Here is a 25,862-nt window from a genome sequence, read left to right on the forward strand (position 1 = left end):
TGTAACGCTTAAAACATCACGCTCTAATATTGTGCAATGGACACATTTTTTTTAATTTAGAGCCTACACATTTTAAATTGGGATTTACTACACATTTTGTGGTAATCAGGGATATGAGTGTAATAATAAGCGCGGCCACTAGGTGGTGGTGTAGCTTCATGGAAGTCAATATTCTGATTCATTGTTAGCTGTATGATTTTTTTTTATGTAAAAAAAATAGGATAAATAGAAAGAAATATTCAATAACTTTTAAATATAGGGATTTTCTGATATTCACCCAGATATAGTTCACTAAATATATGTGTATGTATACAACACACTGCAGATATACTTATTTATATATTTATACAAATTTATGCCACATAAAAAAATGGTTACCATGGGCTTTCAAAGAGTACAATATTAAAAGATTTCAGTAATCACAATAAATATATTTTAAGTGGACTTTAACTGATCAAAAGAACCGACATGCAGCTACAGGCACAAAAAATTATTAATCAGATTTGCTACAATCTGCTTAACAAGTTTACTTTGTTAGACATGAAAAAGAACACTGTTATAGGGATAGTCGAGGTTAGAAACGCCTTCCACAGCATCTATTGCCTGAACATTTAGAGTGTGACAAATCAAAGGGAGTCTAGTGATCAGTTTTGCAATCAAATAAACAACTCTTAACTGAGAGAGTGCAAAGGAATAATCCCAGAGTGACGTACAGTAAAGCTCGAGTGGTTTTTAGTGCAGTGACCGGCATGCAGTCCACACAAACACACACCTACACAGCACGGTGTGGTCATGCAGAAAACTATGCTGTGAGCTACAAATGCACACACTCCAACTCCACTAATCAAATGCAGACAGTTTAGAACAATACTGTAACAAATCCCCAGAGTACAATGGAATAAACATATGTGCAGCTGCCAGTGGTTACGTCTGAAGCAGCGTTGCATCATGATCTAGGTGATAGCTTCCTTGCATTGTTCCAACACTCTCCAGCCAGATGACTTCACCAAACCCCAAGTATCTCACAGCATGATGTCATTTAAAATGATGTAATCTCCTCTTACTTAGAAAAAAAAAAATTATTTAGATTTCTACCCAGCACTTTTTTAATTCCTAAACTTTTCAGATTGTGATAACAATACAATGGTTTAAAAAAAATAACATTAATTAGCGCGTAGCTTTCTCTCTCTCCCTCTCTCTCTCTCTCGCTCTCTCTCTCTCTCTCTCTCTCTCTCTCTCTCTCTCTCTCTCTCTCTCTCTCTCTCTCTCTCTCTCTCTCTCTCTCTCTCACACACACACTCCTGGTGGTATATGACTAACATTGACGTGTTGAGTATGGAGGAGCCAATTTAACAGGCTGAGGCAATTTTCACAGGCCAAACCCAAAACATGCAGTGACAAAACGTTTTTATTTTTTCCAAATGTATTATTGCTGGCAGTTCTAAGAGAGCCAATATCCGGTTTGAGCACTGCCTTTAGTCTTGCATGTGTGATTACCAGAAGCATGTTCACATTTTAGCCATTTGCCCAGGCATCTGTCAAAACTCACCAAATCCATTTCCTCCTCCTCCGACTGCCCTCAACAGAAGAGAAGAAGAGAGGCAGGGTTACAGAAAAGAAGCAGAATGCCTGTAAATCGCCCTGTATAAGCGTGGATGACTTCTACAGTCATTGTGAAATCACACTAATTTTACGTCTTTAGTCTGTTGTTATACTCATGAACCAATCTGTCCAAAGCATGGGAACCCAATTAACTTGTCTTTATCTTGTAAATGATGAAGAAGAAGCAGTCAAATCCTGGACAAATGCCGGTGAAGTTAGGAACAGCAAGTACAGAATTATCCTGGATATTGACTAACACTCATCTGATTCTAAATAACACCACAATCATCTCGTAGTCAACAGAAATTACATATGAAGTTTCTTTACTGGTACCAACAATGACTGCATAGTAAGAGTATTTCAAATCCTCCCTGTGCTGAAAGAGGAACCAGAAGCCCATCTTCCATCTTTTCTGTGCTGTGGGACATACTGTGACCAGGCCAGGGCTGTCTTAATACCCACACTCAATCAATAGCGGCAGGAAGACACGACAAGGGCGACAAGATATTATCTGGCTCACACCCTGGGCCCCTGATTAAGTCTTCATCTACACTCTGTCACACTGAGATGTGATTAATTTAATACCATTATGGCCTAATGACAGGCTGTCTGCAGACCTGCCACAGCTAGCGCCCTCCACAGCCTCCACCAGTCCAAAAGAACCTACCTGCCTAACCTGTTTCAGACCTGTTACTACACAACCTGTCCTGCTCTACCGATTCCACATGGTAACACACAGTTGTTTAAAAACTGCTCCAGGCTAGTTGAAGCTTTGCAAAGGAGGAGCACCCACAGTAACACAAGGTTTATTTACCAAACACAATCATTTTCCTGGAGTGGCTCCTGTTGCTGGCAACACTAGCAACACACAAAGTTGGAAATAGAATATTTGTTGGCCGCTGTCTGAAAGTCCCACACTTGTAGTTTTTTTTCCCGAATGTTGATTTATGGCCAGGGGAGTCTAGTTTAGCCTCAGGTGTTTGCTGTGGTCAGAGCGCTCTGCACCTTCATTATTGTAATTAGAGAAAGCCTCTCATTTAAATGTGAATACTAGGGTGCGAGTTATGACAACTGGGCTGCAGATTCTTGCCTCTGCCCACATGTTAACAGAGGCGATAAAAGAAGAATGCAGCACAAGGAGAACGCTGCTCAGGTGTGGCCTGCACACTGTGAGTGAGTCCCACTTGGCAGATAAACATTTAAACAGTCCTTTGCTCGCTGATTGATGTGATAATATCAAAAACGGTCGTGGCAAAATCTTGCCAAACATTCTGCTATGAAAGGCTCGATGACACTAAACAAAGCTCTGGTCCGCCCTGCAGCAGAGGTACTTAAAGGTACTTGAGCTGGTGATGCTTGTGTGCAGTGGTGTGCTCTGTACTCACCAGTGGGGGCATCATCCCTTTGCTAGATGGAGGGATAACAACCCTTAGGTCTGGCTTGCGGCCTCCCATTCCCATGTTCCCTCCAGGGGGTGGTGGAGACTTGGTGGGCATGACTTTACCCAGGCCATTGCCGCTGGGTGTGCTGAGGATGCCCGGAGAGCCCCTGGGGTTAACAAAACCGTTCCCTGCGAGGTACACAGCAACAGAAAAACATCATCAAACCATGGACTGTGACTGACAACACTCCCAGTCATCAAGCAAAGCTCTCACACAGCGTTGTTTTCCAGCTTGCAGCAGCACGCAGCGCTAAGTGTTTCCAACCCTCAGGGAAGTTTTAATAGACGTTGATAATTATCCTGCACATTTACAAAAATAAAATGTCCATTTCAAAATTGATGAGCCTTTTATTTTTATTGTGAATGATTACATCAAAGTCAATTCTTTGCATCTTGGGAGCAGGAGCAGTTCACTGACAAATGTACTGTGACTGCTTAAAAGAAATAGCTGAAGCCATTACGGTGGAATAAAAATGGTAAAAGATCTCTTGATGTTGTTTTTACAGTGTGCACACAAACAATAGCAAAGTGTGAGACTCTTCATTCCACATTCACACTTTGATGTTTCATGTCATCGTCATTAGTCATTTCCTTTTTTCGAAAAGCGATGAGTCCCTACCAACTTGTTTTGAGAACTCCCATCTACCTCACTCCCACTCTAATGCTGGACAACTATCCCATGCAAAGGCTCAATACTATCAGTGGGTGTGGAGCTGACAGAAGAAATTCTCTTTGACACATAATTCAAGAAATCCAAAGACATTTCCACAGTGTTACATATAGGCAGTACAGTCTGTAACACTTACAGTATGTCATGCATAGACTCATGGTACAGTTTTTAGATACTCTGCCATATTGTATACAATAATTTAATATGCTATACAATTGGTTTTTCAAAATACCAGCCCCAAGAAAAAGTATGTATTATAGTAGTATCTATGTGTTATGAGTATATTCGTGACTTAAGCATGGCATTCTGAAGCAAAACTACAGTGCCAAAAATGATCCCTTACACATTGCTAGAGCACTGTAAACTGCCTTAACCTAGTATTTCAATTTATTTTTAAAAACAGGTTTCAGAAAAAGATAAATTTTTCTTGTTTGCAATTGCAAAATATTGTATGACCTCTGATTTTGCAGATTCCACCAAATCCACACAAATAAAAATGAAGCAGTGCCTTGTTATGGGGAAAAATAAGTTTACTTGATGTAAGCCCAAGTATAAAAACACTTTACTTTTACAATATATACATGTTAAAATCCTAAAAAACAAGGGAAAGAAAAAACGAATGGCGTCTAGCACTGCATCAACAGATCACTAACACTTCAACAAGTTGCTGACTTCTCCATTGTGTTCAGAGTATCCCAGTAAAACACAAAGTGTGTGCACAATGAGCAGGCTCTTGCGTAGGAACATAATGAAACAATAGCCCCTCTGACTACAGATAAGGACAGCAACAATTCACGGTCAAATAAACAGTTATGAAGCCGACAATAGTATCTCACAGCTGAATCAACAGTATATACAAGCAGCAATCGCCGTTGGTTCTGGCTTTGATCATACAAGACTTGGCTGCTGCAAGAAAACAATGTTTACAGAATTAGCAGAGTAAATGTCCGAGGCCCTAAAAATAGAAAACCTGATTAAAAGCAGTGAAGATGTCATTCCGTGGGAATGAGATGTTAGTGTAAAGGAATTGGTTGCAGCTTGGCAATATGGCAAGTTAAGATGTTCTGATAACAATTTGTACTTTATCAGAATTCTGCCCAAAACATAAAACATTTGTCATACTGTAGCAGGGAAAGCTCAGGTTTAACTAACATCATTAACCATGGTTGCATCTCAATATGTACTGCAGTAAGCCACACCAGTAAGCCAGCATGCACAATACACTAGAACTGGTAAACTTGAATTTAATACAGCTGTAGTTGTTATGAATTACATCAATGCTTTTTCTGCAACATTATATGTATTTATATTAAAGGTCCCATGTCATGAAAATTTCACTTTATGATGTTTTAACATTTAACATTAATATGCATCCCACATCCCTGCCTATGGTCCCCCAATGGCTAGAAATGGCGATAGGTGTAAACCGAGCCCTGGGTATCCTGCTCTGCCTTTGAGAAAATGAAAGCTTGGATGGGTCAATCTGGAATTTTGCCCTTATGACGTCATAAGGGGAAAGGTTACCTCCCCTTTTCTCTGCTTTGCCCGCCCAGAGAATTTGGCCCGCCCATGAGAAAGAGAGAGACATCATGGCTTGCAAACAAGCGAAGCATGGCAGTTGGTTAAGGCCACACCCCCACCCTCCTGCACCCCCTCTCTCCTTCTCAATAGCATTTAAAGCTACAGACATAGAAATGGCACATCCTAAGGAAAGCTCATTGTGGGACTGGCTCTAGTGGCTGTAATTCGGCACCAAGGCTTAATTTCAGGAATAAGACTTCAGATACAGTATTGGGGGACCACTAAGGTCTATATAAAAGCATCCAAAAAGCGGCATGTCACGGGACCTTTAAGGTTTTTATTTCAGACTCTCAGGTAAGTCCATAGCAAGCCTTGTCCATTGTCCCTTTTGGTGTTGTAGTAAGAACTATAATCAAGTAACTATAATAGAGCAAAGAATAATAAATGTCTCATGTGGCCCTCCACAGCGCATGTCTGAAGCATTAATCCACCTAATTTCATTGTGCGTAAAGCTGTTGCTGTTGTTGTAATATAAAAAAAAAAATGGTGCATTTTGCATTATACAACATGAATGAAACAAGAATGTACTCATCCTGTTTCTATAAAATTTCAGTCATATCTTGTGTTCACTTCTATACCAACATTTGCTGGGCTGATACATACGACACACTGGACACGTTGCCAGTGCATCACCGAGCAAAGACAGACACTGAGTGCTGTATTCACTGGCTAATTTAGACTTGGATTAACCTATCTGACTCGCATATCTTTGGAATCTGCCTCTGATTATGACTTCTGATGATGAATAAATCCCACACTTCTTTCAAATAATTGCCAAGAAGGGAACACATGTCTGAACAAATACTCAGACCACAAAGTTAACTTTGAGCCAAGGTAACAGCCACAAGTTAAGACCCAGCATTTCAGCAGGGACATTTCAGTGGGCTTTTATGATGTCTGCCTGCATTCCATATTAAGACTTCTCTAACGGCTCGGTTGTGCCAATAAATCCTCTCTGACTGAAACCTGCGTGTGTTGAAAGCTGTTTTAGTTTCTGTTCATTGTCCTGAATTATTAACACAGTTTGGGAAGGGGCATTACATAAGGCCTTGTGTTTACAACTGCAACATTCAGTTCATTTTAAGTTCAGGGGAAGAAAACACAGTGACTTATTGTGCCCAACATCCCATGTGCATCAGGTTAAAAAAAAATAAGAAAAAGAATGAAAATGTCTTGAAATAGATAATGTCTTGTTGAATGAAAAGATATAACTGATGTGAATCAAAATTGTTCTCTAATAATAGATGCCATCCACAGTCCTATTGTGTCTCAGAAAAACTAAGCGCAGATAGATGAATAGAGGCACATGGCAACCAGGTAACTACATGTTCTTGTTTGTTTTTTTTATACAGCATGGGTATGACTCATCATCATCCTCCAACTTTGAATACATGTTTTACATTCAATCAACCTGCAATAAAAGAAAATAACTTTTTGAATGTCAAATTTGCACCAACACAAACTTGGTGCAACTACAATTCACCATTGAACTAATAAGTCTACTACCTGATGTGATCTGCTGAACCTACAAATGTAATGCTTTAATGTAAATGTGTTCCATATGTGTATGAGCTGTTGAAAGAAAAGATCTAATTTAGAAGTGCAGAGTATAAAATGAGACAAAGAAATAGTTTTTCTTTTGAAGGTGTAGTAGCTGAGCAGAGCCATTATCTGAACCAAAGACTAGACATGAACAACAACAGATAGCTTATTTTTGAAAGAACAACTGAAATGTGTTTGCTAGGAAAATCTTGCCAATAATGTTCACTGTTTTGATAAACATATGTGTGTTAGCAAGTAAGGCAATTTTCATCTATTAAGTAAATAATAACTCCTCCAGATCCCATAATTAAAACAGCTGCCATCATAATCCACATGAAACCAGAGGTTGTACTGTATGTATATATATATATATATATATATATATATATATATATATATATATATATATATATATATGTCACTTTGAAAGCCTTCTGCTGTGGTCATAGCTGCTACTTGTGAAAAATCAGAGCTATGTCAGGAATGGTCATCTGACAGCAGGGTTGGAGAGGTTTCTCCACCCTGTAGTCTCTGCTGTTCTACAAACTTGGTACAAACAACAGCTGCAGCATGCTCACACTGTGCCAAATGCTGACACCCCCTGGCAGAGGATCCTAACTCTACCCCGACCCAGTACCACACCCCAAACTTAAAACGCACCCAGCGCTCTCTCTATAATGTTGTAAACCAATCCGAGGTGCTCTTCATACTTTCTAATCAATACCTAGCCAAATATCCCATTTTAAGCCTATATTCTTCAGGCAGTTCACAAGCTATGAACATTAAATATCGTACCATTTCCTAACAGCATACTGCATTTAGTCAGAAATAATATATGGGGTACAGCGAGCTAAGTGCCAAGGAAAGAGTTAAACTCCACCTGCCTTCGCCTCTCACACAGCACATTGCAGCCATGACAGGCTGTCCGGTCATTGTGTACTGAGGACTTAGTTGGATGTCATGGCCCGAATACCTAAAGGGTTATGCTGGTCTAGGCATCTTACAGACCCTCTCCAGCCTTATAAGGGCTACCAGAGTAGTAGGGGGAAACAGATGCACCTGTTAATAGAGGGAAGGAAACAGGATGAGTGGGGGCTACATACGTAGAGGTGACAAGTTTAAAGGAAACGCTGCATTTATTTACCTGCCAAAGTCAGTCGGACAGCTAAATGCCTCGCCTGGATATACTCAGGTTGGTTTCAAGCACAAAAACCACACTGTGTGAATGCTGCTGAGCCATTCCCCATCTCTCACACATGCATTTAACAAGTATGTTATTCATTTCCTCTGTTGAGAGGAGAAACACTTTTTCCCCTTCGCATGCATTGAAAATATAATTGGGCAGTTGTCACTATCAGTCAATGATAGTGACAACTGTCTTGAACCAATCACAGATGGATACGCAACTATCCAGCTCGCATGCTAAGCAGGAGGTCTATTGGGCAGAGCTACAGAGAGCTAATGAATCTCTCCGGGAGGACTTACGCGCTGGGCTGGAGCCCACACCACTTGGCACTGAAAGGTCTATGGTATCCAACATGCCACCTAATGAGATGTGATATGATTAACCATCTGCATCCTTCTGCAAGCTAGCAGAGCATGTGATGGAGATGCCAGACCAGACACGAAAATGTCATGAAGATCTATCTTCACAGCGCACAGATAGGGAGGCATATGCTCTCGTTAGGGTCCTCATGGTGGGAACATTTTCAATATATGATTAAAGAGAGCAACATTAAGCTGGGTTCAGCATTGTGTGTTATTATGAATGCAAAATTCCACCTGCAACAAACAAGTATTCCTTTCATGGAAATCATCTGCTGGAGCCTCTCTTAACAGTGAAATGAAAACGTTACACGCTTTCAAGAGATACACTTAAATCAAGCACACAAGTATGCCATATGAGCCTGGGCATGTTTTTAGCTGTTGAAATATGCTGATCCAATATGAATCATAAAAAAACAAAAACAATACAGATAGAGCGGTGAATAATCAGAAAGAGGAGTTATTGTGAAAACAACCATTAAGTAAACCCCCTGTGTATGGGTAGGTGTCAGCCAATTCTGATATGTAGTTAATTTTGAATGAGGCATTTCACACCTTGTTGCCTGTTCTTCTAGAGTATGCAGTGTAGCTGAATCTTGCAAAAAACATCTAGACTGACATAATTTTTACACACACACACACACATATATACAGATATATATATATATATATATATATATATATATATATATATATATATATATATATATATATCACACACAAACACCAGTTAAAGGGCGTTAGTATGACATGACTGCTTGACCTTAGGCCCCTTACATCCAATTCCATCTTGAAAAAATAAAATAAAACTCTATAAGCATTAGAGACAAACAAAAAACCCTAGTAGTCACCTTAGGAATAAAAGAACGTGTACGCTTATTGACTTTCTTTTAGAGAGTTAGATGACAACATTGATACCAAACGCAAGTCTGTGCGCTAAGTATGAAGCTAGAGCCAAGAAGTGATAAGCCTAGCTTAGCACAAAGAGTGGAAGAAAAAGGAAACAGCTAGCCTGGCTCCAACCAAAGTTTAAAAATCTAGCATCACTTCTAAAGTGTTGTAGTTTTTTAGGGGTTACGCCCTGTACACTAACTATTTCTTGGCTGGGTGAAGTAACTCTCAGTAGTTTTACTATCACTGTGAAGTTGCCAGGCAACCAGCGTAGACTCAGAAAGAAATGCAGGGCACACATATAAATTGTACATGTTACATATTTATTGAATTTTGTTGTTGACGATGTGTTCATGCTAATGTGTTAAATGAGCTTTGGAGGAGTTAGTGGTTGTTGTTGTTGTTTTTAGCATTGGAGAGAACCAGGCTAGCCGTTTCCACCTGCTCCTATGTAATTAAATGTAATTTCCCATTGCAGGATTAATAAATCTTTAGCTTTTATGCTATGCTAGGCTAATGTCCTCCTGGTTGACTAGCATCAGTTCTCATCATAACTGTCAAATTGTTCTACTAACAAAACATTCATGTTTTTAGAATAATTAGAAAGGTGATATAATCAAATACAAATACACACAAAGGGGCTTTAATCAACTAAACAAATCCTGCTCTGAGTGGTCTGGATCATCCTCTGTACACCATTGACCAATTAAGTGGGGTTGCTGTCTACCAACCTGCACTGGTGGGCCTCTGGGGTCCTCCACTTGAGCCCACATTCCTGTGCAGAGAGGCCTGTGGAGGGGACAGCATCCCACTGTCACTCAAAGAGGCCGCGGCTGCTGCCAGGGCTTGGCTGCCCAGAGTCCCTCCTGGCTGGTACATGGCATTAGGATTGGATACGGGCACTGCCACATGCATGGAGAAGTTCTGCTGAGGCAATGCTGTGGGCTACAAGAGGGAGACAAACACACAAAGAGATTTACACACAAACACACTCAAAACCACTCAAAGGTCTAATGCTGGGTCTGATGGGTCAGTGGTTGTCATGGCATCATTGACAGAGAGCTACCCTTGATGGTTTGCTTTAATAAACAAGGATATACTGTGCATTTTAAACTCGGCAGCTGCCTGCTATATAACAAAATATTGAAACATTTCTGCCCAACATCGGAAGGGCTATTGAGTGACACCATACTGTATAACCGTCAAAAAAAGTGTATTCATCATCAACATGATACATGCAGAAACACACAACTCTTCAGTGCTACCGCAACACACAGAAAACACAGAAAAACAAAAAAAAAACATGCATTCAGGTGATCACTTTGGCATTGCAGCAGTCAGCACTAGAGACGTACTTTTGCCTTTTGAAACACGTGTTTCTCAGCACAGCAGAGAGGGGTGGCGGGGATTCACAACTACAGGAATCGTGACTCACTTGCATTTACCTACAAAGTGCTGACTGTGCAAAGCGTAAGTGAGAATCACAGGTGGCAGTGAGAACGTTTCATCATAGCATTATCCAGTGAGCCAGTCGGGTGTTATCATTAGTTTGTTAATGGCAAAGTGATGCTCTGCTATGTCAGGAACATAGAGAAAACGACTGCTTAGTAAGCACGATGTTCTTGCACAATTCTAATATTGTCACGCATGATAAGATCACAAAAGATTTGTGGTATTTTAGAGAGTGAGCCAGTGTGGTACTTGATGAAGGAGAGGGAAGATGCTAAATGATAGTGTAGTGTTATTGTGCTGTGGGAACACTTTAATGCTGGAGCTGTTCAGGAGTAAGATATATTTTATGGTAGAATGCATTGAGAGAGAGGTAATAGAAATATTTGAAAGGGAAACATTATATTAATAAGGAACTGTGAAAAAAAAAAAATTGGTTTGAGATGGAAAGAAACCCCAACCTTAAATCACAGAACCTGCAGATCGTTATGATAAACACTCATAAGTATTTACTGTGCATTCCTGATGTGTTTAAATAGCAACTGCTGTTTGATTTATGATAACATGACCATGATAGTAGGGTGTAATCTTTCCAGCAGAAGCATGCAACATTTCACCTGTTCACATGAAATGTGATCTTATCAGGGTGGGCCAAAATATCAGTTGCAAAACAAATCAACATTAAAAAAAACAAATGCACTCCCAGTAAAGGGGGCATTAATCTTAAAGGAACACGCCGACTTATTGGGAATTTAGCTTTTTCACCGTAACCCCCAGAGTTAGACAAGTCCATACATACCCTTCTCATCTCTTTGCTTGCTGTAATGCTGTCTGACGGCTCCAGCGGCATCAGGCCAGCACAGAACATCAGGTGAATGGTTCCAGTAATCCTACTGCTCCGAATACACACAAAATAACGCCAACATGTTCCTATTTACATGTTGTGATTTATAGAGTCACAGCGTGTACAAAAAACAATGTAACATGAGACACAGCCATCTTCTAACCATAAACAAACCGGGAACTATATTCTCAGGCGGAAGAATATAGTACTTGGGCGGAGTGATATGCTCGCAGCAAGCCTGTCTGAGAATATAGTTCCCGGTTTGTTTACTGTTAGAAGATGGCTGTGTCTCATGTTACGCTGCTTTTTGTACACGCTATGACTCTACAAATCACAACATGTAAATAGGAACATGTTGGCGTTATTTTGTCACTTTTATCACAATTCGGAGCAGTAGGCTAGTTGGAACCAGTTACCTGCAGGATCTGTGCTGGGCTAAGCTAATGCTGGAACCGTCAGACAGCATTACAGCACGCACGGAGATGAGAAGGGTATGTATCGACTTGTCTAACTCTGGGGCTTACGGTGAATAAGCTAAATTCCCAATAAGTCGGCGTGTTCCTTTAAGATAGAGTAGTTCTGAAAGAAGTTGACAGAGGTTCTGGGGGGTAACAAAAAGAGGAAAAAGTTAAATGAAAAAAAGAGTGAAAATCCTTTGTGCCACAAAGCCAAGCAAAAACGTTGCATTGACAGTACTTACGATTTTATGATTTCTCATCATATTATCAAACTCCTCATTAATTTTTTTATACTTTTCTTCTGTGTGAGGAGTGAGGACATATGAGGCATCGGGGTCCGGGCTATCACAACCTCTGTGTTCTTTCTTGTTTAGCGCCTGTAGTGAACATCAACATAAAGACAGGAATCAACACAAAACAGCAGGGAACAAAGTAAGTACTTACACCACAGCGCTTGTACATTAAATCACTCTCTTCGTTTAGTTTGCCGAAATGGTCGTCCATGAGGGGGCTGTGCCCGAAACAGTCTTCAGGATCAGGACTAGCACAGTCATTATGGCCTTTGTTTCTCAATTTCTGAAAGGAAATTGCACAATTGAAAAGAAACAATATAGTAGTGTTTTTGCTGCTTGTTACGTAATATATACATTTCTACTGGAAACATATAAATCAAACATGTACAAAATTCCACATCTACTGTATGAATGTCCTTCAATTTATTTATTTTGTTGCAGTACAACATGGCCGCATGAACAGCTGAGTCGCTACACCAATGCTAGGCTAAACTGTAGTTCAATACAAGGCTCTGTACCAAGGGGAAACTGAAATGTCACTCTGTATCCTTTCACCCTTCAGAAGTGTTCAGAGAAACAAAATATTGTCCTCCTCCCTTTTCTTTTCTTTCTTTCTCCTTCTCCCCTCTCCCTGCCTCTACCCTTCTCTGTTCCTTCCCTCACTGCAAGTGTGTGTTTGCATTTTTCATTATGTTTCAGTTATCATAAACCACCCAGCTGGAAGAAACCCCTGCATAAGAAGATCCTACGGCAGAGCACTTTACAGTAAGGCTGTCCCAGGCTGTAATTCATTATGCTTGTCACTCAGGGGATCGTATCAAAGTAAATGCATGTGGGGAATAAAATGGATTATCAAATGTGGTCAAAGATGCTTATTTGAGCATGAAATTGAGCAATTATTGTAAAAGCAAAGTGCTCATAAGTACATTGGGTTGTGTGTTGTGGTGTTATAAAGAGCCTATTCTAACTTTGAGAAAATAAAAAACGTGTCATACAACTAAACAAATAAATGCAACGCTGTGCTCTTTTGCTCACTTTCATACAGACTGTTCTCTGCTCCTCATTACATCTCTGAATAGCGGTGTTAACAAGACTTGCTGACAGTATGTGACAGCATGTGATATCAAGGCAGTGTACATCAAAACATGATTTATGTGTGGTTCTCAATGTTCCTTTATCAGACTACTGCAGGTCCACAGCAGCGCTAACCCTGTCTGTGGGGTGCCTCGGAGGCCTCGTGTCTACAGGAAGGTCACTGACTCCTGTGGATGCAGGGGTCAGAGTGTGAGCCAGAGGAGAGGAACCTACACACACTAATGAGACCTTACTCTCTGTTTCTGGTCCTCATCACCCAAGTAAGTAGAAAATGTGTGTGTGCATGCGTGCGTGTGTGTGTGTGTGTGTGTGTGTGTGAAAGAAAAAAAAAGGGGGGAGACTGTAGGTGTAGGAGGGATTGTGGTGCATATGTGCAGTGTGTGTGTGTGTGTGTGTGTGTGTGTGTGTGTGTGTGTGTGTGTGTGTGTGTGTGTGTGTGTGTGTGTGTGTGTGTGTGTGTGCGTGGGGAAGGCGGGGGGTATATCTACAGCTGCTACATCCTCTGACAGCGATGTAACAGTACGTTTAGGTCTGTGCAGACAATGCGGCTAACCCAGCACTGCTCACCACAACCTCAGCGTAAGTGACGTTTCCTAAAACCTGTGCTATGGCTTTATGAGCATAATATCATATCATCATTATCATTAAACCAGGTGATTCCTCACTGCTTACTCCATCCCCATGCATTCATAGTATGCATACAATTTCTGAGGGATGTACATTTTGGGGCACAAGAACAATGTTAATCAACAGAAATATGACGTGCAGTGCCCAGAAATAAGGAAGTTCAAAAAAGCACCCATATCTTTTCAAACATAAGTGTCCACAATGCCCAGAGAAGAGCAAAAAGAGAGAAAGAAAGAAGCCCTTTGGGCAATGAATGGCCAGCACTGTACCACAGATGCATTACTGTTTGGTGCGGTACAGAGCAGTGACATTCTTCTCATTCTAAGAAAACGCCTTGCTGGTTCATTTCCTGTTTACTGAACAAACCCTCTTTAGTTAGGGTCCTGAAAGGCCTGTGTTTACTGGGGTTAAACTATGCACTTTCTCCACCAGTGAGTCAAAGATCTGATCTCAACCTGCAAATTTAGGTTTCAACCTGCTCATTATGGGAATATCTTGGTCAAACTGTTCGGGCATGGCAGCGCGAGATGGGCCAACGATGGGCAGGGCTGCCCTACTTTCACAACAAGCCTGGCCAGCCTTCAGTACGCCACACCTACTGGTCCAAGCCATTTAGGGAGGGGTTGCAGCAGCACAGTGGGTGAGCAGGAACCAGATAGTAGCAGACAAGTGTAGGCAGCAATCAGATCTGTTCCATGATACATTATATGAATCAGTACAATATATATTATCTTCTCAAAGGTGCACTGAAGGTAAGGTGTATGGAGGAGATTTGGTGTGCAAGAGGTAATCTCTGTGGCGTTCTAATGCATATAACATTTAAGGCCTGGGAAAGCATGGCTGTAATTCTTTGTTAAATAACTTGGCATGTTTTAGGGTGTCCCACAGACGCTGCCCACAGCTCCCAGTAAATGGATCACTAAATCAGCACATGGCCTAACAGGTGTCCCTCTTCCAAACACCTGTCAAGACCTGGCTCCCCACACTGGCCAATCAGAGGCAGCCACGCAGAGATATGTCCGTAGAAGGGACCACATGGAGCCCTGAAGGCCACCCGACCCCAGATCAACTTTGCTCTTACATGTCAAAGCTGCAAACTGCTCCAGACACTAGAGTGTTCTGACCTAGAAAAGGGGTCTGGATCTGGATGCCGAAAAACAAGATCACTTTTTTTTCTTGAATTATGAATAGTATGGTAAAAAGCAATTTATAATGCCTCAAAATGTTGAATCAAGTTAAGGGCTTTGTGCTTTGGAAAGTAAAGTTGGCTGGATGTGAATACAGCTGAGGTTAGGATTTCCAGTAGCATTTCTGAAGAAAGATATAGGCTGTTTGTTGCAGGAGGGGGGCTGGAGAGAGTATGGACAAGGGAACTTGTGTAATCTATTCACAAGGTCCTGAGAGGCTCACAAAGATGAGTGGGAACAAGGCCAGCTGCTATTTTCTCACAGCAGTCCAAACCTGTATTGATAGAAATTTGGCTCTTCAAATAAAAACGAGACTGAGTAGCTGACGTCAAACCAACTGGGCACCATTGTCTGAGCGTGCATGTATGTGTGGATGTCAGTTTGTTGTGTGATAACTGACCTTCCTTTAAAAAACATTTTCCATTGCAGGAGGTCTTGAAGCTTCCCTATCCTGAAGAAAACATATATCCGTCTTCTCCACCTGAGCCCTGACTATTAATCTAGCTGTAACCATGGAGAACATTTGGGCACAGTAATTGCCTCTCCAGATTTGCAGTAAATGTTCACAACAGAAAGCTATAGTGCAGTGAAAGGCAAACTTGCTTACCATTTTGATTTGATATCAATGGGAAATCTTTTTTAATGTAATTCTTCCAAATGAGTACCTTTAGAACTCCAATGAAAATAAAAATGTTTAGGCAGCTCAATTCTGGACTTTAGATTTACTTTAAAGCCTTATATTCACATTTTGTATTGCAAAATTGAAGCAAACACTATTCCGTGGATTAAAAATAAAAATAAAACCGTTGCATAAGCCACCTACATCACCTGTTTCTTGAGAAGTACTTTCAGTGAAATGGGCCAAAGCAACATACTCGGCTACTGCGAGTCTTGGAAAACAATTTCACTCTGATGTTCTCCCTCTCTTGTGTCAAGAGAGCTTTCTGCATGTAACTTATTCATGTACTGTACAGTACTGTACGTGAATAGAAGCAGGGTGAAAGGAGATAGAGAGTGGTTTGGTATAAAAGCTGAACTTCAAAATTGTGGGGGAGATGGCTGAAAGAAAGGCATGAAGAGGCTGCTTCTTCCACTGTGCCTGAATCACAGCAGCTTTTACTATTCGTAGAGCACCACCTGACCCATGGCTGGTGCACCACTGCTCTGATTACAGGCCCCCTTAACAGCAACACAGTTTGTCATGTAATGGCCAAACAGCAGGAAATTACACAAAATGATCCAAAAGCGGAGTGCAACATGAATGTTTAATGCATGTTGTGTTTGTTCCAGCCTTCCCTAAAGTGCATATTTTTAACCGTTTTTTTTGTGCAGCGGTCTCACCTCACCTCATTTCAGCCGGGTCTCCCAGCCTCTCGCCCTGCAGTGCTGTGAATTAGCCCTTGTGCCCGCTGCTACACTAAGCAAGGCGTGCTAATCCTCATGACATCACCATTGTGTCCAGGCTGTTCCATCTAATGTGCTTATCAAAGGGCTTCTTTGAGTGTGAACGCACTAGGAAATCAGCATGGGGAGACGGCTGATAGGAAGGCTTTTATCTGTTAAGAAATATTTCTGCTCTTATATAACATCTTAAGAAACTTTCAGTACCATCATGCTCCCTTTCCCCTGTGGTGCTGTAGTCTTCACTTGAGGGGAATAAAAGCCTCTTCTTTTGGTTGGTCTTTAGGCACTGTTTGCCATGGCCCTGCACTCGGTTACTGTAATGTAGGAAGCCTTCTTCTCGCTCTTTATTTCCCACCACATATTGTGAGTTGGGAGTGAGGGGCTATTAGATAAGGAGACCTCTGTAATTCCCAGACATATCTTGTTTAATCTCATGACCATTACACATTACTGACTGATATGAGGATATGAGGCTGGATTCATGTCCTTCCTGTGGCTCGCTCCATTGTCTAGTTACACAGTGGACAGGAAGAACAGTGGGAGGGAGCAACTCGACCGTCTGCATTTTATTTTGATATTGTTGTGTTAGTAGCTGTATTGGTGAGACCTGACACCACAATGGCAATGGACAGACCATAATGAACTGGTAGCTCAAAGTCTGGTAGTGCGATACTAATCCTAAGTGAGTCATGCTTACTAAATCTAAAACAGCGATAGATGCATACAAGAAAAAACTAATAATATTCTATATTGTATACTGCAAAGGATTACCTGCATTTGACCGACTAGATTGCCAATTAAAAATAGCCCATCTCTTTTACTGAATAAGAGGCAATTGCTGTGCAGTGAGCAGTCCCTTCAGAGCTTTCTGTTCTGAGACTGTAGTGAATGACTGATGTGACAAAGCTATTAGCCGCCAGTCAGAGGGAACAGTCTCAATCAGCGGACTGCATATTTTCAGTATAGACAAGAGGGAATTAAACTACAAATTGAGGATAAAGGCAAACCAATGTCATCGTTATCTACAGATTTAAAAGAATGAGAACACACTCTCTGTTCCGATTCCACATAAAGAAAAGGTGGCACACATTACAAACTGATCATAAGGAATTGAAATCCAGACGAAAACATTAACATACAGATTATTGAATATCTTTTGAACCGTTTTTACTCCCCTGTCTTCCTCTCTCTCTCTCTCTCTCTCTCTCTCTCTCTCTCTCTCTCTCTCTCTCTTTTCTCTCTCTCTCTCTCTTGGTCATTGAGTGGATCATTAGCTGTCAGGGCCCTTGAAACCATACCCCCAACCCTGAACTCCCATTCCTGCTTGCCTCTAAAATATTCATAAGGACAATTAGGAGTTCCGATAAGGCGAGTACGGAGGGCTGGGGGGCGTGCGACGGAGAGGGCAGGATGTGCCAGCAGGACGTCTGTTCTGCAACACTCTATACCCAGATCACAGACCTGTCCTCATCAATCTGAGACACAGCAGCCTCCCTCTTTGCCCCCAGTCAGGCCAAGCAGTCAGGGGAAGGTGGCACAGTGCCAGCTAACCCCCAGCCATCACCCCCTCTCCCCCCAATCCCAGCACGCTTTGCTCTGTCCTCGCCCCTGGGCAGGAGAGGTTGGCCGCACAGCACGCACAGTAGGAGGAGGGGGGCACAAGGGCAAGCTGATTGTTGCACGATCTAACTCACAGAAGCCGCTGTGCACGAAAGCAAGGTCTCATTTCAGCCACTCAGCCCACAAGGTCATTGAAGAACACAGAGGGTGGACTCACGGCTCGTGGTTCTAATGATCTTTAACATAACTGGTATCACTGTTGCTCTGTACTGAAACTAGACCAACCAAATTAGGTCAGCTCAATGTCTGACCTATTTCATTTGGTTCATTCCACACTTTATGACAGGTATGTGATTTGAGCTCAGTTTGAGAAACTATATATAATGCATTTTTACTGCAGAATGGTAAAAAATCATACTTTTCTTAATGCCTTAATTAGCAGTTACAGTACTTATTACACCATGCACTTCTGCTAAGTCACTCGAGTTCATCAGTCTATAATATCAATACAGTAAACCTATAAGCACACATCACCTGCAGGAATAAAGGAAACAATGACAGCTGCAACATCTTCATTTTAAGAAAGTTTGAAGATGATGCGTTACACACCATTGTTGCCTCGTTTGTTTGCACTTGTTTGTGTAACTAGTGTATTAGCAACAAGATGGGATTTATTATGCCTATGAAGAAATTAAAGAAGAAAGTGAAAATGTTATATATCAACACTGATCAGCAACAATCACAGCATATAAAAAGTATACTGGATAGTGTAAAATTAGCTTAGAATATCAAAACAAAGAAAAATATTACAGCAATTTGACAGCACAGAGAATAATCATGTCTAATTTACGTAAAAGTCAATATAAATTGAACGCCAACATTAATTAGTTAGCAAACTATTAACTACAAAACACTGAGAAGATGCTTTTATCTGGGGGGGTTTCTGTTAATATGAACAACAACGAGTGATGCATGTAATAACTTTGAGAGTCGGGTCAAATGGTGCTCCACGTGATATGGATGTTCAGTTTTTGCACCAAGGTGTGAGTTAATGGTACAGTGTGTAACGTGTTTAGTTGTTCATTATCAAAATCTGTGTTGCCCTGAATATTCCAAATATTCCTCCTACTATGAACAGCGTGGTGCGAGAGAGTTGATTGCGATATATGATCTCAACGCTAGATGGGAGAAATTACTACACATTGGACCTTTAAGAGAAATTATGTCCACCATGTTGAACACACAATTTCAAAAAATGTCACGTGTGTTTTATATAGTTCAGTCATGCCTGTCTGCAGTCATTTAAGAATAAACAGATGTATTTACAGAAAGGTTCAAATATGTTAACCTATACACTCAGTACAAGGCAAGAGCCTTAAACTATCTGTGTTAGTAGTTTGCCAAACAAACTTAACAACTGTCAACTAAGCACTTGTTCCAAGTAACTCTTTGCAGAAGTTTCATATTTCACAAACAACTTCAAATAAGAAGCAAGCAACATTTTTAATAAGAATTGGGTGGGGGGAACATGTGAAAAATGTGTAATTCAACTTTAAACAAATTACTTAATAGATCTGAATAAATTGTGGTGTTGTTAAATTCTGGATTTTGAGAGAGACCATATCTAATTTTAGATCTCATAGTATTAACTCATTAGCGTCAGTGGAGACCAATTTTTAGAAATGGGCACCGTGGCTTGTGGTATTTTGTTGTTGCGTCTTCCTTAATGTTATGCTCTCTGAGGGATCTTCAATTTGAAATGAGACATACAACGTAGTTGAGAGGGTGGAAAAAACCTCTGACGTCGATGAAGAGTGTGAAATGTGCTAAAAGCAAAAATCTCTTAGCAGTAACCTGGTAACAAGCATCACAAACCGGAGACATAATAAAACAGTGAGATGTAATACATGATGGGTTTACAATGCACAGAAAACCAAAACTTGATCATGTAGCCATTCAGCAATTCAAAGGATGAAAACGGTTGAATAACCCTACAGGACAAAAGCCCATATAAAGAGCAGGGATAGTTCTGATTATGGAAAGTTTAATTTCAATAATCGAAACTACATTTTCAAAGATCAAAAGTCATTACTCTGCCATCAGGTAACAATTAGTGTATCTGTTCCATAGCAGAGGACACAGAACAGTCATCTACTTGCATGAACATTACCACAAGTGTTTCATACACTCAGGAAACTACAAAAGAGTACTGGTGACCCTTTTTCACTAAAAGCCCAGAGGAAAAGGAGTCCTTGTCCTACAAAAAGGGGCACTTTGAAACCCAGCATGTTGCTCGAAACAGAACCATTAACACTGCTTCACTCACTGTGGCAAGAGAAGACTTTTCAGACAACTCTCACCAGTCTGCTCCATGAGATATATCAATGTTAAGATGCTGTATGTAAAGAGGAGAGTAATTAAATTAAATGAAGTGGAACTTTATAACTTCATAAAAGAGGACGTAATAAAGTATTACCACATCATATACAGAATGTAAATAAATCAGAGGGTGATTTATTTTGCTCACAGGGGCTTTACGCTTGTGACACCACACACTATAACTGTCAGTGACATTATCAGAGGTATTCCGATTGCCCTGCTCTCTGTTTTCTATAACATTTGTGAGAGGTTTATTTTTAACTTGTCCTACTGAACTAGTCTGAAAATAGATGCTGGTGTTTTTATGGACAGCCAGTGTGTTTGTTTTGACTAGCAACACAAGTTAACTCTGGAGCTGATCTGGCCCGAAACACTGACCCAAAGGTTAAATGACTGCTCTCAGGTATACAAAACAAAACACACTGTGCGCATGGGAAACAGGAAGTCTCTTGTGCGTTTATATGAGCCCACAAATGAAGACGCAGTAATATGATTTCAGAAACAGATTATTGGCTGCCCATGCTGTTACTTTAGAAACCTCTCCAGAGACAACAAATTGACTGACAGGCTTAGTATTTATGTGGCAACATACAGAAGACACATAAGAAGAAACCTCTTATTACAAAGCAGCATCGCAGGGAATTAATGTATCCATTTATTTAAATAAAAATACTCACACTAAGGCAATACTATCATACTTATTATAATCTGCAATACTTTGTGTGACCCACAGTCAAAATAAAAAATATAGAAAATAATTTTAATATCACTCCAATAAATCACTGGAGCTCAAAAGTGCACATACTTTTTTTTCTGTAATATTAAAAATGAGCTGGCAGAAAATTTCCCATATATTGAAAACCCCTGAAAAATCAACATCAACCCAATAAGTCTATGTCAACAGCAATGACATTTGATTTAGCTTAAAAAGGATTTCTCATCATTGCTGCTGTGAGCTCAAATATCAAAGAGGAGAATATAGTTATATGATGATGGCATAGTGGCGAGAAAGACCAAAGTAAATAAATAATAGCAAAGAGCTGGAGGTGGATATTAAGACTTGACGGTGCAGTCACTGAACCAGTATATGTAATTAGTGAAAACTTTTTAAATAGCGAGATTTGTTCTTTATAGCCTACCTTGCCCCTATAGCGTAAGGCAGACACCATCCACACAGGAGAACACACCAGCATTTTTATATATGATATTTGATTAAAATATTAATAAGAAAGAAGAAAAAAAACTCTCAATTCAGATTTTGTTGTTACATTTGAACAACTGTTCTCCCTTTCTGAGCGACTGTAAATAGACTGGCAAATGATAGATAATGATGTAGATAATTATATACAAACAATGAGCAATTTGACCAGTCAGAGAATAAGAAATCATGGATATTTCCAACTACAATAACCACTTGTCACGAGTGTAATGTTCTCGAGATACAAAATGTTTAATTAAATTGCTACTCTATGTTTCTAGAAACGGCAGCTCAGTAGTTTATAGAGAAAAAGAAGAAATAAAACACTGAGAACACAAGCATGTTTCTCTAAAGACCTGAAACACTAATAACACACACTGCAAGAGTTAGTTGGTTAGGACAAAATAGGGGGGAGGAGAGGGGGGTTTGCTGTGGATATGAGCATTTGCAACCCTTTATTCTGTGTTCACTGCAAACTGAAGATAATAGTGCAGATCAGGGGAATGCATCAGATTTACAGGTCAGAAGGCAAGGGACAAAGAAAGAGATAACCTACGTCTGATAACGTCAGATGACGTACTTCTCGAAACCTTTTTACACTGTTATTCTCTTAATGTATGGACAAACAGACTGAGCAGCAGCCTTGGCTTTTGCCAATAAACATCAAAACAAAGTAAGGTGACCCAACAACAGGTTTTGAGTCTTTCCAGAGAACAATGATCTGCTGCATAGGAAGTGATGTCGTTTAAGTTTCTGTCAACAGCAGCGTCTGTTACTTCAGAATAAACATACAAAAACATCAGAAAATAGCATCAGAGGCACAAAACTGCCGCGTAGACAAAAAAACATCTAGTGTCTGTGCACACGGAACCAGGACCAAAGATCTTTAGAAAGACATGAAACCACATTAACACTGTAACAACGTTACAATAACACCAGTGTAATTCCTGTATTTATCCAGCCAACATTATGGATATCCACTCAAGGCATCTGCTGTAATGGTTAGCACTAACACTGAACCGTGAAAATCTAAAACGTTTACTGGTGACCTCATCAAATCTTAGATTGTTTAAACAAGCTTTAAACTAAAAACACATTTTAAATACATAAACAATCTAAAATATTTCATGAAATTGAAATAAAATAAAACATGTTCATAAAATAACACTGAATTCAAGACAAAGGCCAGTGGACTGTTGTTTACAAAACCTAATCAGATTATCTGAACAATGATGATGTACCACCATTAAAACACATTATAACTGCCCCACACAACTAAGATTTAATTGAATTAGCAATAATTCATCCAACTATTTACACTAATAACTAAACATTACTGTTGACTGTTTTTCAAGAAGAGCAAAGATTTTCCTTATGTATTTTGTTTGTATGCCCAGGGCCCAAACTCACCAAGGGGCCCCATAATGGAGCCCATAAGATCACAAACTAGCTTCCTTTTTTTTACCATACATTTCATTTTACTGTTTTTTTTGATGGATGTGGTTAAATTAATCTTTAAAATACTGAGTCAACAGTTTGGCATACATTAATCAGTTATATAAAATGCAGATTACATTTTAAGTGCTTTTTTTTAGGAATATTTGGTTCCACTGTGGTACAGTCTGGAAGTCTGCAAAAATTAAAAGTAAACAAAAATCTGGTGCACAGATGCGTTAGGGCCCAAGAAGCTTTTGTGCTAAACTTATTGTGTGTTCTTCGATTTGTCAATAGGAAACAGTTTGAGGTTGACTGAATAATTCATTATCTTTGAACCAGACACCTTTGAGTATTTTTTTTATATTTTTCTTACTGTCATTTCTGTTTTTTATTCTTTATAGGTAAGTAAGTGTTGAGAGCAAAGATTAGCCGGAGTCAAATTCCTTGTTTGTCTACGCAAACCTGGCCAATAAAGCTGATTCTGAAACACTGAGATATATATATATATATATATATATATATATATATATATATATATATATATATATATATATATATATATATATTTATTTATTTATTTATTTATTTATTTATATATATATATATATATATATATATATATATATATATATATATATATGTGTGTGTGTGTGTGTGTGTGTGTGTGTGTGTGTGTGTGTGTGTGCCTGCAGACTGCAGACCCTATAATTTTGACTCTGGTCAACTTATAATCAAGTCATGAAGTAAAAACTAATTCTTCTTATTATGTCATGTTTACCATTTGTATGTCATGATAGTACATCCGACAACAAAAGAATGCTCTAAACTGCATTATACCACCAGCCCTAATGTAAGCTTCGTGCGTCTATTATGCGAAATGTACTAAATAAAGTGACCTTTACTAGTTCATTTAAATACCAAAATCAGTTTGTCAAATATCTTTGTTTTACTACTTATATACTATAATTGTTGTACAAAAGACACAGTGAATGAGTTGGAAAGTTTTAGACAAAAAAATAGGCTCTACTGCCTTCAAAGCTATAGTAGCTATAACATACTCTGTATTGCATTAGAGAACATGGTGGTATTAGCAGTTATCCTTTGTGGCAACCAGAGCCTCATTTGACCGTCCGGTTTTGTTTCTGTGCCACAATTATAAATACATACTCAGGACAATCTGCCTCTGCTACTCAGAGTAGTCTCACCAGTGTGCTTTGATATTCAAGGATTTTTGCTTACTGGTAAAACTAGCACAAACAAGCTGCACACCACACTATCCTCGACAGACTTCAGAGTTGAAAGAGTTCTGATGTACTAAATATTTGCATGGTTGATGCTCGTTTCTCACGGGAATATCTGATCAGAAAAACTGCTGATGGAGAATCAGACGCATTTTTTAAAATGTAAATTGTGTTTTTGTTCATGTAAAGTTGATGTATCACAATGGGAATGCAAACACTCAACAACAAAAAAAGAAACAAAGAAAAAGAAAGAAAAAGTGATTACACATTCAGAGCCACAAAAACTTTGTTAACCAGTTAGTTTCAGTGATATACTGTATGCATGTCTGTTTTAATCTGTGGAATATCCCCTTCTGATCTCTAACCTGCCCTTTTAGGTGCCAACCTGGTACTTATCTTTGTCAAAAAAGTAAACGATAAAATGCCAGCTTTTTTAATTATACGTATTACTATCTATTTAAAAAGAAATGGTATGTTAAAGTGAGAGTCCTCTTTGAGTAAAATGAAATTCCATTTTTCACGACTCTAATCGAATAAAGCATCTGATTGATTCAGTTTTGGACAAATTTCTGTTCATTTTTTCTTCTTGTGCTCTTTCATCTCTCTTCTACCCCCACCCTATCCGTTCCCGAGCAGCAGAAGGATAATTGATCAATCATGCTAATTGAAGAGTCTGGACAGCTAGCCCACCATAGCAGATGTGCCAATTTGCATTCATTAAGATATAAATGAGTCTTAATCACTGCTCAGCCTTTGATTGACAACATAAACATCCCCTGTCTCAAACTCCTGGTGCCCATTCAGCCCAAAGAACTGTAAGGGATTAATTTCATAACTCCAAAATAAAATGTTTTCCTATTTAAGTTGTGAATTGCTGAAAATGCCCATTTGAAGCACAGCGGCCTAATGCATAGATTGTTTTTATTGGTAAAAAAAACAAAAAAACTAAATCACAGAATATGGCACATGATGATAAATTGAACCCTTAGTTGTGATGATTGCTTTAGTCACTGTAAAATCTGCAAAAGGCAGCCGTGAAATTCTAACAGAAAATACATTCAGATGAAAACACAGGGCTTGACATTCCGTAATGGTCAAAATTTACATTTCTTATTGAATGATTAATACGGCTCCATTATAACAGCTGAAAGAGATCATGAGATAAAACCGAATGGAAATGACCTGATCATTTTATTCTCATTTCCTCTCACTGTAGTGGTCTTGTGAGAGGGGGTAGTCTTCATAAGTAGAAAGAAAATTGTCTGTTTTTCCCGAGTAACAACAACAATGGCCACCCTCTTTATTATGAGGAAGATAAGCAGAATTTCCCTATGAATGATCTTAGGTTGCTTACTCTCACAAATCACCAGGGTAAAAGACGTTTCAAAAAAGTGCAGTGTAAAAGTCAAGTTTTGCAT

The 25,862-nt window shown here is 39.6% G+C and overlaps 1 protein-coding gene across 9 annotated transcripts in view; it reads right to left on the bottom strand.

Annotated features, from left to right (window-relative positions):
• The window catches only part of mef2aa (myocyte enhancer factor 2aa), a 64,084-nt gene that overhangs the window by 2,468 nt on the left and 35,754 nt on the right, over positions 1-25,862 (bottom strand). For 3 of the 9 annotated variants that reach the window (XM_028584207.1, XM_028584208.1, XM_028584206.1), the window contains exons 4-8: positions 12,498-12,599; positions 12,266-12,400; positions 10,004-10,217; positions 2,988-3,172; positions 1,550-1,573 (exon numbers count right to left, since the gene is read on the bottom strand). In XM_028584207.1, the coding sequence (XP_028440008.1) occupies positions 1,550-1,573; positions 2,988-3,172; positions 10,004-10,217; positions 12,266-12,400; positions 12,498-12,599 (660 nt within the window). Of the gene's footprint in view, positions 1-1,549; positions 1,574-2,987; positions 3,173-8,321; positions 8,382-10,003; positions 10,218-12,265; positions 12,401-12,467; positions 12,600-25,862 lie in introns of all 9 variants that reach the window. The other 6 variants (XM_028584215.1, XM_028584209.1, XM_028584211.1 and 3 more) reach the window with 6 other exon arrangements.

This window comes from Perca flavescens, chromosome 8 (genome assembly GCF_004354835.1).
Source record: "Perca flavescens isolate YP-PL-M2 chromosome 8, PFLA_1.0, whole genome shotgun sequence".
Lineage (NCBI taxonomy): Eukaryota > Metazoa > Chordata > Actinopteri > Perciformes > Percidae > Perca > Perca flavescens.